This window comes from Dipodomys spectabilis, unplaced genomic scaffold (genome assembly GCF_019054845.1).
Source record: "Dipodomys spectabilis isolate Male_0828 unplaced genomic scaffold, ASM1905484v1 ptg000145l, whole genome shotgun sequence".
Classification (NCBI taxonomy): Eukaryota; Metazoa; Chordata; class Mammalia; order Rodentia; family Heteromyidae; genus Dipodomys; species Dipodomys spectabilis.
Window position 1 is genome coordinate 25,644,133 of NW_024870822.1, and position 20,161 is coordinate 25,664,293.

The window sequence follows — 20,161 nt, forward strand, 5'->3', positions numbered from 1 at the left end:
AAAAAGATTTGCAGTAAAGTTTGTTTTATGAAAAACGTTTGTTTTAATATAAATTTAGTGAAGTTTTACATAGGTAACATAGGAAACTCTTATTTACTACATGATCTGAAAGCAATCACCACCTTTTCCAAAAGGTTCACCATGATATTTGCATGTAAATAAATAAATATAGGACAAGAAAGACTCTTTTCTTTTAGGTATATCTATGGATTATTATTTCTATAGCAAAGATTAGAAAATAGCAGATCTTCCTAAAATAGTTTCCTACCAAGCTCTCTCTTTAGAGCAGTCTTAATCTCATTATTCCTAAGACTACAGATAAGTGGGTTCAACATGGGGATCACCACCATGTAGAACACAGATATCACCTTGTTCTGGTCAGTGGAGTACAGGGATTTGGGCATCACATAAATGAATATAATGGTTCCATAGAACAGAGTTACAGCAGTGAGGTGGGAGGTGCAGGTGGAGAAGGCCTTGTGGCGGCCCTCAGTGGAGTGCATCTTCAGGATGGTGATGAGAATATAGATATAGGAGATGGCTATGACAATCACTGTGAACAAAATTACAATGCCAGCAGAATAAGTGGGGAAAAGTATGAAGACACTGTCTACAGAACAGGAGAGCTCAACTAAAGGAGCGAAATCACAGAAGAAATGATTGACTCTGTTAGGCCCACAGAATACTAAAGAACAGAAGGAAATGGTAAAAGAAGAAGCATTAAGAAAACCACTGGTATAAGCTACTATAAGTAACTGCACACAGACTTGTGTGGACATTTTGGTTGAATACAGTAGTGGGTTACAGATGGCCACAAAGCGATCATAGGCCATGGCAGCCAGAAGAAAACACTCAACTGCCCCAAAGGAAACAGCTGTACCCAGCTGGATGGCACATCCATGGTAGGAGATGATATTTTTGTCCACCAGGAAGTTAACCAACATGTTGGGTGTGACAGAAGATGAAAACACGATATCCACAAAAGCTAAATGGCTGAGGAAAAAGTACATGGGGTGGTGGAGCTGGGTGGAGACTCTGATGAGAAGGACTGTGCAGAGATTTCCAGATACAGTCACCAGGTAGATGCACAGGATGATGATGAAGAGGATGACTCGAAGGACTGGATCATGTGTTAAGCCCAATAGAATGAACTCTGTCACTGTAGTGTGGTTCCTGTCTAGGAAATCCATCAAACAATGGAGCTGCTGCCAGGACCAATCTAGATGAATAGATAACATGAAAAATGTATAAATGTGGTGATTTCATTGCTCATCATAATGTTATCATAAGCATTTACAAGTACCAATACATGAAAAGATGATTCCATCTATAATTTTAAAAATAAGGTTAGCAAAAACACCCTCAAAATTCCATCCTATACTGTCTCTATCCCTTTGTATTTACATTTTCCTCAATCTATATAATATATGACATTAAAGCCAAATAAAATCCTAGATGAAATAAAAAACTAGATGAACATAACCACAGGAGGACTGAGTGTACTAGCAGGAAACAAGGTAGTTAAGCTGTTGCAACAAAGGCTCAGGTATCAGCTCATAAATACTTACATGATTCCTAAATGGTAAGCACACAGCTAAGAATTAGCTACCCATTGAACTATGATTATACATATAGTTTACTACATATTCCAAAATGATATAATTTTTGTTGTATAGAACTGAGTTAGCAATCTGTCTGGTGATGAATGTATAACATGGTTATGTCTACATAGCAAGTGGTAAATTCCAAACATTCAGCCCAGTAGATTGATTGCCTGTTCCTTTCCCTACTGCATTATAATGAAATTAAGTTGTTGTAAGCACCAGGTCCATAAACCTACCTATAAATAGAAACTGGCTTCATTTGACCTGCTTAATGCTAACATTTTATAGTATTTTGCAGTTTTATTAACATTTAAGTATCAATACAAGCTGAGGGCAGTACTGAAATGATCATGTTTGTTTCTTACTGTTAAGTAAATGAACAATCCTGGTTATGAATCAAAACTAATTACTCACATGAAACTGATGATGTAAAAAGAGCAAGTCAGCCCAAATCACTCACTATCTGATTGATGGATTACATCTGCCATATTGCTACACACATGTACTATGGACTATATAGAAAGTAAATTTTCTCCAATAGGAAGTGAAACTTGCATCAAATTAATGAACAAAATCCAATTTCTTAGGTCTTGAAAGGTGAATTCACTCATCATTCCGTAGACACATAAAGTAATAGTGGTTATATCACTTTTAAAAACACTTTCTTTCTCCCTTGTGGAGAAATCCCAATTGAAGCTGGAGATTCAGCTATGAGTTGGAAAGCATCATGAAGCCTCATCAAGTTCTGGAGTGATTATTGTACAACTCAATTCCCATTACAACACCACTGGTCTTCCAAGATGTTACCAATTCTCTGGTGGTCAATTTATTCTTTTGTTTCTATCTAGATGCTCTTGCAGACGTCTCCTAACTTTAATGTTTATAAGAGTGTTTAATTAGACAAATTGTCTTATAGAGAAAATACTGTTTCCAAGTTTGCTTTGATAGCCATGATTAAGAAATGGTACTAAATTGCTGGAATGAAATAAAAACATTAACTTTTAAAAAGATTTATTTTATTGTTATATAATGTATACAGATATTGTATATATATATACAATGATAAACAGATGGGTCACATTTACATGTGTCTGGTAAGAAGTCCATTTCCTTTCGTACAACTTCTTCTAGTCCCTCATTCTCTCCAATTCCCTCCATCCCATATACAACCACTAGTTGTATAGTTCACCTTCATCAGTGTCCAGAGTGCTACACTGATGCAATTTCCCACACTTTTTCTGTGCTCTCCTTCCCACCCTCCCGCAGATATGCATGTGAATATATCATATATAATGTAAAGAGTACAGAATCATAAGATAAAGAAGAAAAATAAGAAAAGATTTTCTTTCCATATCTTTAGGGTTCATTTCAGTGTGTATATTATTTTATATACATATGAAAAGGCACTTGGGAATTGCACCTTTGTGATTCTCTCCTAAGACTATCCTCTTTTGGTCTCACTGTGAGTATCTAGAACCCTGTCTAATTTGTCATATTCCAGTGGATTTTATATCTAACTTACTTATATCAGAGAGAACATGCCCCATTTGCCCCCCTGATCTTGGCTACCTCGCTTAACATGGCTTGTTCTAGTTCCATCCATTTCCCTGCAAATGACATTATTTTATTCTTTCCAACGGCTGTGTAAAATTCCATTGTATATAGGTACAACATTTTTTGGATCCACTCACTGTGGTGGGGCATCTGATTTGTTTCCATATCTCAGCTATTGTGAATAATGTGACAATGAACATGGATATGCAGGTGTCCTTGTCATATCCTGGTTCATGATGCTCAGAGTAGGTGCCTAGGAGTTGTATGGCTGGGTCATCGGTCTACATTTAGATTTTTGAGAAACCTCCAGACTGTGGTCCAGAGTGGTTGTACTGGTTTACATTCCCACCAACAGTGCAGTAGGGTTCCTTTTCCTCCACATCCCCACCAGCAATTGTTGTTGCTTCAGTTCAAAATGTTGGGCAACATGTAATTGTAACCCCTCTGTACAGTATGTTCATAAAAAATATAAATAAATAAATAAATAAAAATAAAAAAACTAATTAGATAAACGTTAAAAAAACACAAAATGTTGGGCAATCTAACTGGGATAAGATAGAATCTCAGAGTTGTTTTGATTTCCAGTTCCTTTATGGCGAGAGATGATGAGCATTTCCTCATGTGTTTCTTTGAAATTCTTACCTCTTCTTGTGAGAAGTCTCTCCTTAGGTCCCTTGCCCATTTGGTAATTGGTGTATTAAGTTTGGGAGGGGTTAGTTTCTTGAGCAACTTGTATATATTGGACATTAGGCCTTTGTCTGATGTATGGTTCGCATAGATCTTTTCCCAGTCTGATGGCTGTCCTTCTAGTTTAGCAACTACGTCCTTAGCTGTGCAGAAACCTTTTACTTTAATGTGCTGTCATCCCACTTGTCCAGTGTCTTCCCTATCTTTGTGTCCCTGGGACTCTATTCAGGAAGTTCCTGCATATACCTGTAAGTTCTAGTATTTCTGCTACTCTCTCTTGCAGTAGTTTTGGATTTTCTGGTCTGATGTTGAGATCTTTGAGCCACTGTGAATTGCTATTAGTACATGGTAAGAGTAGGGATCCACTTTTATTCTTCTGCATATGGCTGCCCAGTTTTCCCAGCACCAATTGTTGTAGAGGCTATGTTATTTCCACTGTATGTCTTTGGCTCCTTTGTCAATATCAGATGACTGTAAGTATGAGGTTTTATTTCTAGGTCTTCTAATTGGTTGCAGTGATGTTCAGGTCTATTTTTGTTCCAAAACCAAGCTGTTTTTTTTGTCATTATGGCTCTGTAGTAGAGCTTGAAATCTGGTATTGTGATGCCACCCACATTATTTTTTTGCCTAGGATTGCTTTGGCTATTCTAGGTCTTTTGTGTTGGATAAGAATTTTGGGATTGTTTCCTCTATCTCAGTTAAAAAACATCATTGGGACTTTGATTGAAATAGCATTAAATTTGTATATCATTTTATATCATTTTGGCAGTATGGCCATTTTCACAATATTGATTCTATTTGTTCATGAACATGGAAGGTCTTTCCATTTCCCGGTCTACTCTTTGATTTCTTTCTTCAGATTTTTACAATCTTTGCTATAATTTTTTTACATCTTTGGTTAAGTTACTTCCTAGGTATTTTTTGAGGTTATTGAAAATGGTTTTTTTCATGAATTCCTTTTCTGCTTGTACATTGCTGGCATACAGAAAGGCTACTGACTGATGTGGGTTAATTTTGTATCCTGCTACTTTGGGGAAGGGGTCGATCAGCTCTAGGAGTTTGGAGTGTATTTTTAGGTCCTTTAAGTATAAGAGCAGAGCATATCATCTACAAATAGGGATAGGTTAATTTCTTCTTTCCCTTTCTGAATCCCCTCTATGTTCTTTTCTGGCCTTGTTGCTCTGGCTAAGAATTCCAGAACTAGATAAAAGAGGAATGAAGAAAGTTGGTATCCTTGCCTTGTTCCTGATTTTAGGAGAAATGGTTTGAGTTTTCACTGTTTAATGTGATAGGGCCTGTTGGCGTGTCATAGATAGTCTTCATTGTTTTAAGGAAAGTCCCTTCTATTCCTAGATTCTCCAAAGCTTTTTACATGAATGTATGTTGTATTTTGTCCAAGGTTTTTTCTACATCTCTTAAGATGATGATGGGGTCCTTGTCTTGGGCTCTGTTAACATGGTGAATTACATTTTTTGATTTGTGTATGTTAAACTAGCCTGTGTCTGTGGAATGAAGCCTGCTTGGTCATAATGTATTTTTTTATTGTTTTTGGATTTTGTTGGCTAACATTTTATTGAAGAGCTTTGCATCTGTGTTCATCAGAGAAATTGGCCTGTGGTTCTTTTCTTTTCTTTTCTTCTTTCCAGTTTTGAGATGAGTGTGATATTGGCTTCATAAAATGAGTTTGGAATTTCTCTCTCTGATTCTATTCATAGAAAATCTTGAGGATTATTGGTATTAGTTCATCTTTGATAGTCTTATAGGATTCAGCGGTGAATCTAACCACCCTTGGCTTTTCCTTGTTGGAAGACTTCTGATTATTTACTCTATCTCATAGTGTATTATTGGCTTGTTTACTTGGTTTGTTTCTTCTTGGTTCAGTTTAGGAAGATTGAGTGTTTCTAAAAATTCATCCATTTCTGCTAGGTTTTCTTTCTTTCGTGAATATAGATTTTGAAAGTAGTCCTTTATAATCATTCAAATTTCTTGGATGTTCATTGTAATGTTTCTTATGGTATCTATGGTCTTATTGATTTGAATCTCCTTTCTTCTTTTTCTCATTAATCTCACAAGTGGTCTGTCCATTTTATTTTTTTTTTCAAAAAACAAACTTTTTGTTTCATTGCTCTTATTTATAGGTTTTTTTAATTTCTACTTCATTGATTTCTGCTTAATCTTTGCTATCTCTCTCCATCTAGTAGTTTTAGGTTTGATTGATTCTTGTTTTTCTAGCAATTTTAATTCCATCATGAGGTTATTTACTTGAGTTGTTTCTATATCCATAAACTGTTTTGTTGAAATGGCACCTCCTTTGTACAATTACTGAAAGATAATAAAAAGTTTTAATGAGAACACAAATAGTGTAATTCCTGAGAAATGAAATGTCCAATTTCAATAAAATAAACATGGAGAAGCAGATACTTGAAAGTGTTGGAGTGGGGTCAAGGGGAAAGGGGTAGACAATGAAATGGAGAATAGGAGGAGAATGCAATAATATATCCTATAAAATTACGATGTGTGAGAGAAGGGATGGGTAGGGAGAGATGGGTAAGAAAGTTGAAAAGGGTGACATTGATCAAGATGCATTGTATTCATAAGCTGCTATGTTAAATGGCAACTCCAAAGTAAAACTACTTAAATATAATTTTTAAAAAGCACTGACTAATAGGATACCATTGCAAACAGCAACAGCAAAAACAAAAACAAAAAACAAATTACTTAGTAGCACTTTTTGAACGTTTAAAGCTAATGTTAGCATTTCCCCTGAAATTTAGCACTTTTTTCAATGTCATAATCTTCAAAGTGTTCTTGAACTAATATTCATCTCTAAGGCAATTTGTTTAATTACTCTCTTGAGGAAATACAAGAAAATATTTCTGATGTGTGCATGAGCACCTAGATAGAAACACAAGCATAAATTGATCACTTGAGAATTGGTAACATGTTGGGGAATCAGTTGTGTTATGTGAATTGAATTACTCAGTATTCACTCCAAAACCTGATAAGGCTCCATGATGCTCTTGAATTCATAGCTGGATCCTCAGTTTCATTAGGGATTAATCCTCAAAGGAGAACAATAATTAGAAAATGACTTGTTCTCTCTATACATATTCACCATGACTTTGTGTTGCTACCAAAAGATGAATAAATTCTCACTTCAAGAGGTAAGATATTAGTGGCTCTGTGGCTCAAGTGGGAGAGTGCTCACCTTGATCTGAAGAGCCGAGGGACAGAACCTAGGCCCAGAGCCCAGAGTTCAAGCTCCACGACTAACCAAAAAAAAAAAAAAATTAGGAAAAGAGGTAAGATATTGACTTTCATTAGTTAATCTTCTCTTTTAATATCATTTATTATTTGAGAAAACTTTACTGTCTGTAGTTTGCAATTTTTCACATGTCATAATGTGAAAACTGGGCTGATGTAATCAAGCAATCAGGTAGTGGGTTACTTTGTCTGACTGTCTCTGTTTACATCACCTATACACAGTCCATTACTGGGATTCCTATTTACTTAACCATAAGACAGAAGCAGACACTGTGTTTTCATTATTATTCAAATTTTAGCACTCTAACAATATGACAATATACCTTGGGGTTTTTGTAATACTTAAAGAGTTAATTGAAGTGTCAAAAGCCTGAAGATGTCAAAATTCTTTGCATAATTATTTTGCATCTGAGTTTTTAGTGTCACTTAAACTTTATAGAAAGCTTAGTGGACAGAATCAGTGATTTTAATTCTTTAGTATGTACTTTATTCTGCAATGTTATTTGAAATGACTTTACTTCATGTTAAAACATTGCCAGTTAGAAATCATTATTGTTTATATATACCACATTTTCTTGATCCATTCATCTACTGAAGGGCATCTGGGTTGGTTCCATATCTTAGATATGGTAAATAAGGCTGCAATAAACATAGTTGTGCTGGTAGCTTTAGTATGGTCTTGTTTGTGATCATTTGGGTAAATGCCAAAAAGTGGAATTGCTGGGTCATAGGGGAGCTCTATGTGGAGTCTTTTGAGGAACCTCCATACTGCTTTCCAAAGTGGTTGAACACGTTTACACTCCCACCAATAATGTAGTAAGGTTCCCTTCTGTTCACATCCCCTCCAGCATCTGTTGTTATTAGAGTTCTTGATTATAACCATTCTAACTGGGGTGAGATGGAATATCAATGTTGTTTTGATTTGCATTTATTTTATGGCTAGAGTGGTTGAGCATTTCTTCATGTGTCTATTGGTCATCCTTCTTTCCTCTTCAGAGAAGTTTCTTTTTAAGTCTTTAGCCCACTTATTTATTGGACAGTTGTTTCTTTGAAGATTTGCTTTTGGGGGATTTAATTTTTTAAGTTCCAGGTATATTTTAGATATGAGATCCAATGGAATTCTATTCCTCCATCAGAAAGAATGACATTGCCCCATTTGTTAGGAAATGGAAAGACTTGGAAAAAAATATATTAAGTGAAGTAAGTCAGGCCCAAAGAAACATAGGTCCCATGGTTTCCCTTATTTGCAATATCTAGTATATGTCTGAGTCAAGCAGAAAAGGTCAGATAGTTTGATGTTAGGGGAATGAACCCTAAGTTAAGTATTCAAGTGTGGTTTTTTTTTTCCTTTCATGCAATTGTTTCTAACATATTTATAAGATGATTTCTATGTTGCTTTGTATGTCTCCCCCCCCACCACGGTTTAACCCATACTTTCACTGAATTTGATGTTGGTAATTTGTGGAGGGGAAGGGAAAAAACAAATCGTTTGACTAGGGATACAGGTGGACCCATTGCAACAATGAGATGTACAAGTCCTTATGTCGAAAAACAAACTTTATAACTTTGGTGGGGGTGGGGAGGATCAGGTCGGGGGCGGGGGGGGGGGGAGTATGGGAAGGGATGAGAAGGGGAAACAAAATTGAGGCAACAATGCTTGATAAAAAATGTACTCGTTATCTTGCCCATGTAATTGTAACTCCTCAGTATGGTATTCTCACAATAAAAAAATTTTTTTTTAAATCATTGTTATGGTAGGCAGTGATTTGTTTGATTTGATAGACCCTACTTTAAGTTGGGCTGAGTATTCAAATTTTTATTATTCATAATGACTGCAATAATATTTCAAAGATTGGCAAAAACTCTACCTGCTATTTAAATTATTTAAACATCCAGTGAATTGAAATAGTTGGTTTTAAAAAGTGGATGACCCCTTTTAATAATTTAGAATTTGTTTCTTGTTATGGTACCGGGAACTATTTTATTTCTTCTCAAAATATTTTAATACTCAGTAGATATATTGAAGCATAAAAAGTCCATGTGATGATATTACTTGTTAACTTTATCAAGGCTACATGAACTGGTTATATACTCAATGTCATTATGGTTTTTATAATTTAATTTCATTATTACATAGTTACTAAAAGAATAGACAGTCTCTTGGACTTCATGTTTGTAATTTATCACTTGTGTAATTATGTGAATATTTTATATTCTGTTTCAACCTCTGCTAATTCAATTCCACAATGATAATGGAATAAATGTTTTTAGAACATTTACTGAATCATATATTTATAATTATTTGTGTAAGTATATAATTCTAAGTTGCATGCTTACCATTTACTAAACACTCAAATAATTATTAGCTACTATCCAAGTTCTTGCAAAATTCTAGGTAAGTTTATATTTCCACTAAAATGTACATTCATTGTTTAAATATCCACTTCTTTGTATTTTTATTACATGGGTGCAAAGCCCCATTAGACAGTTTTAAGCCATAAGGGTAAAGGAATAAGACAATACTATAAGGATTTTCCAGCGTGTATGCTAAAAATATTTTATTAATTTGCAAGTTGACACATTGCTTTTTATAAAAATGTACAGGTACTTGAATTACTTTGTTTTTCATTACTTTCCATATTTGTTAAAGAAAATGATATCATCATAGTTATTTATAAAACTTTCATGTAATTTATTCAACCTAGATTTGTTTTGGCAGCAATTCCACTATATGATGGATTCCCTAGTGGATGGGAACCACACCACAGTGACAGAGTTCATTTTATTGGGCTTAACTCATGATCCAGTCCTTCGAGTCATCCTCTTCATCATCATCCTGGGCATCTACCTGGTGACTGTATCTGGAAATCTCTGCACAATTCTTCTCATCAGAGTCTCCACTCAGCTCCACCATCCCATGTACTTTTTCCTCAGCCATTTAGCTTTTGCTGACTTAGGCTACTCTTCTTCTGTCACACCCAATATGCTGGTTAACTTTTTGGTAGAGAAAAATTCAATCTCCTATCTTGGATGTGCCATCCAGCTTGGTTCAGTTGTTTTCTTTGGATCATCTGAGTGCTTCCTTCTGGCTGCCATGGCCTATGATCGCTTCATGGCCATCTGCAACCCACTACTGTATTCAACCAAAATGTCTACACAAGTCTGTGTCCTGTTAGTATTAGTTGCTTATATAGGTGGTTTTCTCAACACTTGCTCTTTTAACTTATGCTTCTATTGTTTATTTTTCTGTGGACCAAATGGGATCAATCACTTTTTCTGTGATTTTGCTCCTTTAGTTGAGCTCTCCTGTAATGATATTAGTGTTTCTGCTATTGTTCCCTCATTTACCGCTGGATCCATCATTGTGGTCACAGTGATTGTCCTAGCCGTCTCCTACATCTACATCCTCATCACCATCCTGAAGATGCACTCCACTGAGGGCCGCCACAAGGCCTTCTCCACCTGCACCTCCCACCTCACTGCAGTCACTCTATTCTATGGAACCATTACATTCATCTATGTGATGCCCAAATCCAGTTACTCCACTGACCAGAATAAGGTGATATCTGTGTTCTACATGGTGGTGATCCCCATGTTGAACCCCCTCATCTACAGTCTCAGGAATAATGAGATCAAGGGGGCTCTGAAGAGAGAGCTTGGGAGGAAAGTGTTTTCTTAGCGAAGTTTTGTATTTTCTAAGCTTCATTATAGAAATAATAATTACAACTATACCAAAAAGTAAACTGATTTTCTGATAAGTTCCTATAATCGTTGATACACAATTATCCATAGTGAACTTTTAGTAAGCATGGTTCATTTTGAAATGATGTACCAAAAAGTTTGAAGCGCTCTGATAAAATCTCACTGAATTTATGATTAAGAATATAAACTGCTGTTGCAAAACAAAATTTGCTAAGAATTCTTTAAAAGATTTTTTTATGTTACTATCCTTTTCTAACTAATTGAAATAAATACAAATCTTCTAGTTTTTAATGTTTTCTAGTATGTAAATTAGTTTACAAACTCACTGAGTTTTATAACAAGAATATGTCTTACCAAGTTTCTCTCTCCTTTGTCCTTCTCTTTCTATGTCTTTCTTTGATGTTCATGAGCCTCTTGCTTAAGGTCTCATGTTCACTCAAATGGTATGCATAGTGCTTATAGTGTATATAAATATGTTCATGTTACCTCATGGTGATGGCCCCAAGGGCCCCAGGTTCAGCCTTGGTTGCACAGAAACTCTAAATTTTTAAAGTCTCAGAAGCTCAAGAACTGGAGAGATGGAGTCTTCTTTACCTTTTTAATAAAGGAATATATTTTACTCTGTTGATTAACAGACACTTACATTCTATTAGCGCTTCTATTATTTCCACTGGCTCTTGTTCTTGGGGTCTTGGTTCTTTTCAGCTAGACATATTTATTTAAGTTAATAAATGATAGGACTAATCAAATCTTTGGTCATTTATTTGCTCATACATTTTACTCTGATAGAATAGTAGCTGGCTCATGTTATGTTTGATCATCTCAAAGTTTGAGATTTCTTAGAATTCTATGGCTGCATATCTATGCAGATAACATGCTCTTATACTTAAAGGACCCAAAAAAATATACTCCCAAACTCCTAGAGTTGATTGACCACTTCCCCAAAGTAGTAGGATACAAAATTAACCCACAACAGTCCGTAGCCTTTCTTTATGCCAACAACTTACAAGCAGAAAGGGAATTCATGAAAACAACCCACTTTCTTTTTGTTTTATTCATTTTTATTGTAAAAATGTTGTACAGAGGGGTTAGAGTTACATGAGTAGGGTAATGAGCACATTTCATAGTGAGATTGTTACCTACTCCTTTATTTTCCCCCTACCATCACTTCCCTCCCCAACTCCCCAACTCCTCCGGCCCTCCCCACCCCAACATTATAAAGTTCGTTTTTAATATAGTGTCCGGTACATTTTGTCATCACAATGGGTCAGCCTTCATCCTCTGTTAAGCATTCTGCAATATTCCTTCCCCTCCCCAAATTACAAATATATATATATATATACAAGATGCAGAGCACCAGCATCAAATCCAATGAAAACAGGGGTTATACCATGGGGGAAGAACATACAATAGAAACAAAAGAATCAAATAGTTTATTGTAAGTACATTAAAAACACTAGCAAGAAAGAAAAACAAAAAACAAAAAAACCTCAGGTCCCTTTCTTGTGGATACATTTTGTTTAACATTATCTCATATGGTCATATGTACATAACATTTGACCTATTCTGCTTGTCCTAGACATGTTCTAGTCACTGCAAACAAGGGAAACCATGGGACCTATGTTTCTTTGGCCCTGCTTACTTCACTTTATATGATTTTTTCCAAGTCTTTCCATTTCCTAACAAAAAAGGCAATGTCATTTTTTTCTGATGGAGGCAGATGTATGTGTATACACACACACACACACACACACACACACACACACACACACACACACACACACATATATTCTTGATCCATTCATCTACTGAGGAGCATCTGGGTTGATTCCATATCTTAGCTATGGTAAATAATGCTGCGATAAACATGTTTGTACTGGTAGTTGGTATGACCTTGTTTGTGATCCTTTGGGTAAATGCAAAGAAATGCAAATCAAGACAACACTGAGATTCCACTTCACTCCAGCTAGAATGGCTATGATCAAGAAATCTAGTAACTACAGATGCTGGAGGGGAGTGGCCAGAAGGGAACCCTACTGCATTGTTGGTGGGAGTGTAAACTTGTTCAACCACTCTGGAAAGCAGTATGGAGGTTCCTCAAAAGACTCCACATAGAGCTCACTTATGACTCAACAACCCACTTTCAATAGCATCAAAAAATACCTAGGAAGTAACCTAACTAAAGATGTTTTAAAAAAATTATAGCAAAGACTATAAAAAATCTGAAGAAAGAAATCAAAGAGGAGACCAGGTAGTGGAAAGACCTTCCATGTTCATGGATAAATAGAATCAATATTATGAAAATAGCCATACTGCCAAAATGATATACAAATTCAATGCTATTCCAATCAAAATCCCAATGATGTTTTTTGACTGAGATAGAGAAAACAATCCCAAAATTCTTATCCAACACAAAAGACCTAGAATAGCCAAAGCAGTTCTAGGCAAAAAAATAATGTGGGTGGCTTCACAATACCAGATTTCAAGCCCTACTACAGAGCCATAATGACAAAAAAAAACAGCTTGGTTTTGGCACAAAAATAGACCTGAACATCAATGTAACCAATTAAAGACCCAGAAATAAAACCACATACTTACAGTCATCTGATATTTGACAAAAGCGCCCAAGACATACAGTGGAAATAACATAGCCTCTTCAACAAATGGTGTTGGGAAAACTGGGCAGCCATATGCAGAAGAATAAAAGTGGATCCTTGCTCTCACCATGTACTAATAGCAGTTCACAGTGGATCAAAGATCTCAACATCAGACCGGAAACTCCAAAACTACTGCAAGAGAGAGTAGGAGAAACACTAGAACTTACAGGTATATGCAGGAACTTCCTGAATAGAGTCCCAGGGACACAAAGATAGGGGAGACACTGGACAAGTGGGATGACAGCACATTAAAGTAAAAGGTTTCTGCACAGCTAAGGACATAGTTGCTAAACTAGAAGGACAGCCATCAGACTGGGAAAAGATCTATGCGAACCATACATCAGACAAAGGCCTAATGTCCAATATATACAAGGAGCTCAAGAAACTAACCCCTCCCAAACTTAATACACCAATTACCAAATGGGCAAGGGACCTAAGGAGAGACTTCTCACAAGAAGAGTTAAGAATGTCAAAGAAACACATGAGGAAATGTTCATCATCTCTCGCCATAAAGGAACTGCAAATCAAAACCCTGAGATTCTATCTTATCCCAGTTAGATTGCCCAACATTTTGAATTGAAGCAACAACAATTGCTCGTGGGGATGTGGGGGAAAAGGAACCCTACTGAACTGTTGGTGGGAATGTAAACTAGCACGTCCACTCTGGACTGCACTATGGAGGTTTCTCAAAAATCTAAATGTAGACCGATGACCCAGCCATACCACTCCTAGGCACCTACTCTGAGCATCATGAACCAGGATATGACAAGGACACCTGCATATCCATGTTCATTGTCACATTATTCACAATAGCTGAGATATGGAAACAAATCCACCATAGTGAGTGGATCCAAAAAATGTTGTACCTATATACAATGGAATTTTACACAGCCGTTGGAAAGAATAGAATAATGTCATTTGCAGGGAAATGGATGGAACTAGAACAAGCCATGTTAAGCGAGGTAGCCAAGATCAGGGGGGCAAATGGGGCATGTTCTCTCTGATATGTGGAAGTTAGATATAAAATGCACTGGAATATGACAAATTACACAGGTTCTAGATACTCACAGTGAGACCAAAAGAGGATAATCTTAGGAGAGAATCACAAAGGTGCAATTCCCAAGTACCTTTTCTTGTGTATATAAAATAATATACGCACTGAAATGAACCCTAAAGATATGGATGATTCTTCATTCTTTTCTTATTGTGCATTCTTTACAGTATATACATTGCATTCAAATACTTACCTGTGGGAGGGTGGGCAGAAGGGCACAGTATCCTAAGAAAAAGTGTGGAAAATTGCAGCAGTGGAACACATGGGGCATTGATAAAAGTGAACTATATAACTGGTGGGTGGAGATGGGAAGGAGGGAATGGAGAGAGTAAGGGAGTAGAAGAAACTGTACAAAAAGAAATGGATTTATTACCTGACACATGCAAATGTGACCCCTCTGTATATCACTGTATATACATATACAATATCTATGTATATTATATGTAACAATAAAGTAAAACATTTAAAAAGTTAATGTTATCATTCTTTCTAGCAATTTGATACCATTTCTTTTTAAATTTTTATTTTAATTTAAAGATGCTGTACAGAGGGGCTACAGTTACATGAGTAAGGTAATAGATACATTTCTTGTCAAGCATTGTTACCCCTTCCCTTCCCCCACTATCCCTTCTTTCCCTTTATCTCCCTCACTCCCCCCACCCCCACCTGAAGTTGTAAAGTTCATTTCCAATAGACTCTTTTGTAGGTATCATTGTTGCAATGGGTCATCCTGTGACCTTGTTTCAGCGTTTTGTTATTCCCCTTCCCCTCCTCAAATTAGACAACATATATACAAGATGCAATGTACCAAAATTAAGTATAGTGACAGCAGGGGATATACCATATGGGGAAGAACATACAAATGCAACAGAAAAAAATCACATAGTACATTAAAAACAGCAACAACAACGAAGAAAGACCTCGAGTCCATATCTTGGGGTTCATTTCACTTAGCATCATCTTATATGGTCACAAGTACATAGCTTTTGAGTTTTTCTGCCCATCCAATAAAATTATCCTAGATGTGTACACTATTGCAAGTGAGGGAAACCATGGGACCTATATTTCTTTGGTCTGGCTTATTTCACTTAATATGAGTTTTTCAAGTCTTTCCATTTCCTAACAAATGGGGTGGTGTCATTCTTTCTGATGGAAGCATAGAATTCCATTATGTATCTATACCACAATTTCTTGATCCTTCATCTACTGAGGGGTATCTGGTACCATTTCTTAATTACAGCTATTAAAGCAAACTTGGAAACAATATTTCTCTATAAGGCAATTTGTTTAATTAAGCTCCCCTATAAACATTAAAATTTGGAGATATGTATGCAAGAACATCTAGATAGAAACAAAAGAATAAATTGACCATCAGAGAATTGGTAGCATCTTGGAAGACCAGTGGTGTTGTAGTGGGAATTGAGTTTAGAATAACCACTCCAGAACATAATGAGTATCCATGATGCTTTCCAACTCATAGCTGAATCTCCAGCTTCAACAGGGATTTCTCCACAAGGGAGAATTAAAAGTGATATAACCTCTATGACTTTGTGTGACTAGAGAATGATGAGTGAATTCACCTTTCAAGACCTAAGAAATTGGATTTTGTTCATTGAGTTGATGCAAGTTTCACTTACTATTGGAGAAAATTTGACTTTCTATGAAGTCCACAGTTCATGTGTGTAGAGTAATCCATCAGTCAGGTAGTGAGTGATTTGGGCTGACTTACTCTTTTTACATCATCAGTTTCATGTGAGTAATTAGTTTTGATTCATTACCAGGATTGCTCGTTTACTTAACAGTAAGAAACAAACATGATCATTTTAGCACTGCCCTCAGCTTGTATTGATACTTAAATGTTAATGATTAAATTGAAGATTTATAAATGTAAAATTATACAAAACTTTGCAGAAGATTATTCATCTATTTGATTTTTTTGTCAGAAGATTATTCATCCATTCGATTTTTTTTGTCAGTCATGGGGCTTGAATTCTGGGCTTGGGCGCTGTCCCTCAGCTCTTCAGCTCAAGGCAAATGCTCTACCGCTTGAGCCACAGCGCCACATCCCCATTTGATTTTTTATTAGCGTAGAATATATGATAATTCTCATGTATATATACAGAAGATTTAGAACATAAGATCAACCTGGGAATAAGCACAGAGATCCTCCTTGAATTTTTTAATATGTACTTTATACAGCTGTATATTATATTTAAAATGTCTTGACCTTGTCCATAAAAAGAACCATTAGAAATTAGTTACCAAAAAAAAAAAGAAATGACTGTTACAGTAGAAAAATTATTTGTTTGAGAACTTTACAACTTTGGTGCGGGGGGGGGGGGGGGTGATTGGGTGGGGGGGCGGGGGGAGGCTGGGAAGGGATGTGAAGGGTAAACAAAGGAGGAGGCTGCAATGCTTTATAAGAAATGTACTCATTATCTTGCCCATGTAATTGTAACCCCTCTGTACAGTATGTTCTCAAAAAATTAAAATTAAAATTAAAAAAAAAAGAAAAACTATTTGTTTGAATGGATTAACTTTAATTTGAGCTAAGTATTAAGTGCTTTTGCACGGGGATTGTAATGGTAATTCAAAGTATATACAAAATACTATATTCTGTCTCAAATGCCTAAAATATTTAATCAATTTTTAATAGTTTACAAAGCAGTAAGTAAATCACTGATACCCCTAATTTAGAATTTTTATCTAGCCGAGTATGAGAAACATTTGCTACTTTTCAGAAAGGGTTTTATTTAACTGATAGCTACCTTGAAATATAAAACTATCTAGAGGATGCTATAACTAACATGTTAGCATTAAGAAAGTAGTTTTATGGACTTGGTGCTTACAATTAATTTCACTATAATGAAGTAAGGAAAGGAATAGGCAAACAATCTTCTGGGCTGAGTATTTGGGATTTACCACTTGCTATACAAAGATTAGCATGTTTTAAGTGAAATGAACCCTAAGATAAGGACACAAGTGGTTTTTTTTTCTTTCTTGCTATTGTTTCTAACATATTTATAAGGTACCACATGATTATTTTGTTGCTTTGTATGTCCCTCTTCCCCACAGTATAACCTCTGCTTTCACTGTATTTGATGTTGGTATAATTTGGGGAGCGAAAGGGAAAATACAAATTGTTTAAATAGGCATACAGGCTGACCCATTGCAACAATGAGATGTTCAAGACACTATGTTGAAAAACGAACTTTACACTTTAGGTGGTAGAAGGATGCAGTTGTGGAGATGGGAGGGAAGGGATGATAGGGGAAACAAAGGAGGCTGCAACAATGCTTGATAAGAAATGTACTCATTATCTTGCTCATGTGATGATTGTAACCCCTCTGTACAATATTTTCACAATAAAAAACATATTTACAAAAAACATAAGCATGTTTTATATTCATCACCAGACTCTGCTAGCTCAGTTCTATATGACAAAAATTGTAATATCATTTTTGTAATATGTAGTAAGCTATATGTATAATCATAGTTCAATGGGTATCTACCTCGTAGCTGTGTGCTTACCATTTAGGAAGCAGCAAGTATATAGGAGCTGCTGCCTAAGACTTCATTGAAACAGCTTAATGCCCTCATTTCCTTCAAGTATACCCAGTCCTCATCATGGTTATTATATTCATCTAGATAGTATTTTTATATGGCTTTAATGTCACATATAGTTTGAAAAACATGTAAATATAAAGGAAAAGATACAGTATAGGATGCAAATTTGAGGGTGGTTTTGCTAAAGTCAATTTTAAAATTATAGATTGAACCATCTTTCCATGTAAGTGTGTATTGGTATTTGAATATGCCTAAGATAACATTATGATGAACAATGAAATCACTACATTTATACATTTTTCAGGTAATCTATTCATCCTAGACTGGTCCTGGCAGCAGCTCCATTGTCTGATGGATTTCCTAGTAGACAGGAACCACACCACAGTGACAGAGTTCATTCTACTGGGCTTAACACATGATCCAGTCCTTCGAGTCATCCTCTTCATCATCATCCTGTGCATCTACCTGGTGACCATAGCTGGAAATCTCTGCACAATTCTTCTCATCAGAGTCTCCACTCAGCTCCACCACCCCATGTACTTTTTCCTTGGTCATTTAGCTTTTGCTGACATGGTCTTTTCATCTTCTGTCACACCCAACATGTTGGTTAACTTCCTGGTGGACAAACATATCATCACCTACCATGGATGTGCCATCCAGCTGGGTACAGTTGCTTTCTTTGGGGCAGTTGAGTGCTTCCTTCTGGCTACCATGGCCTATGATCGCTTTGTGGCCATCTGCAACCCTCTACTGTATTCAACCAAAATGTCCACACAAGTCTGTGTCCAGTTACTTATAGTAGCTTATACCAGTGGTTTTCTTAATGCTTCCTCTTTTACCATTTCCTTTTGTTCTTTACTCTTCTGTGGACCCAATAGAGTCAATCATTTCTTCTGTGATTTTGCTCCTTTAGTTGAGCTCTCCTGTTCTGTAGACAGTGTCTTCATACTTGTTTCCACTTGTTCTGCCGGCTCTATAGTTGTGGTCACAGTAATTGTGATAGCCGTCTCCTATATCTACATCCTCATCACCATCCTGAAGATGAGCTCCACTGAGGGCCGCCACAAGGCCTTCTCCACCTGCACCTCCCACCTCACTGCAGTTGCTCTATTCTATGGGACCATTACATTCATCTATGTGATGCCCAAGTCCAGCTACTCCACTGATCAGAATAAGGTGATATCTGTGTTCTACATGGTGGTGATCCCTATGTTGAACCCCCTCATCTATAGCCTCAGGAATAATGATATTAAAGAGGCTCTGAAAAGAGAGCTCGGTAAGAAAATAATTTCTTACTGATAGTTTGTCAGTTCGTAGGACTTATTATAGTAACAATATCCTCTAGAGAGACTGAGGATGTAGTTCTGTGGTAGGGCACTTGCCTAGCCTTCATAAAGCCCTGGGTTTGATCAGCAACATTGAAAATGTATTTATCTACATAGATATATAGAGAAAGATGTTTAGATCTATAAATAGACTTACCATAAATACATTAAAAGGATAAATCTGGTGGGTCAAGCCTATAATCCTATTTGAAAGGTCAAGATTGGAGGATCACAGATCAATGCCAGCCCAGGTAAAGAACTCTTCAAAACTTCATGTCATCTAGTGGTGTTGTGTGGCAATGTGAACCTGGTATCTAAGCTACAAGGGAAGCATAGCAGTGTGGCAAAATATCTCACACTGCAGTCCTCAAAGATACTGGAATGCACAAAGTAGGAGGGTCACAGTCCAAGCCAGCCTGGGCATCAAGAGAGACATTACCTTGAGAATAACATGCAAAGAAGGGTTTGAGACATGCTTTAAATGGTAGAGAATCTATCAAGTGTGAAGTCCTGACTTTAATCCCAAGTATTGACAAAAAAGAGATACAATAAATAAACAATATATGATAAGAACATACTATGTGATGTAATAGATAATACCATAATAATAGGAAGCTGACTGTGGTTGAAATATTTCTCTTGATTTATTCTTGCTCATTAAGAACCTTTTAAGGGAGGAGAATTTTCAGGTAAAATGGCAAATAAAAGGCTCAGCCTGGCGCTGGTGGCTCATTTCTATAATCCTAG

The 20,161-nt window shown here is 36.2% G+C and overlaps 3 protein-coding genes across 3 annotated transcripts; 2 read left to right on the plus strand and 1 right to left on the minus strand.

Annotated features, from left to right (window-relative positions):
- Positions 1-251: 251 nt before the first annotated feature.
- Positions 252-1,190, minus strand: LOC122117741 (olfactory receptor 478-like). Its single transcript, XM_042691542.1, has one exon. The coding sequence runs from the start codon at positions 1,188-1,190 to the stop codon at positions 252-254; it is 939 nt and encodes a 312-aa protein (XP_042547476.1).
- An 8,653-nt stretch (positions 1,191-9,843) lies between these two features.
- On the plus strand, positions 9,844-10,788 carry LOC122117740 (olfactory receptor 478). The gene has a single exon (XM_042691541.1). The coding sequence runs from the start codon at positions 9,844-9,846 to the stop codon at positions 10,786-10,788; it is 945 nt and encodes a 314-aa protein (XP_042547475.1).
- A 7,652-nt stretch (positions 10,789-18,440) lies between these two features.
- On the plus strand, positions 18,441-19,388 carry LOC122117752 (olfactory receptor 478-like). Its single transcript, XM_042691555.1, has one exon. It carries the CDS (start codon positions 18,441-18,443, stop codon positions 19,386-19,388), a length of 948 nt encoding a protein of 315 aa, XP_042547489.1.
- The last annotated feature ends 773 nt before the right edge of the window (positions 19,389-20,161 follow it).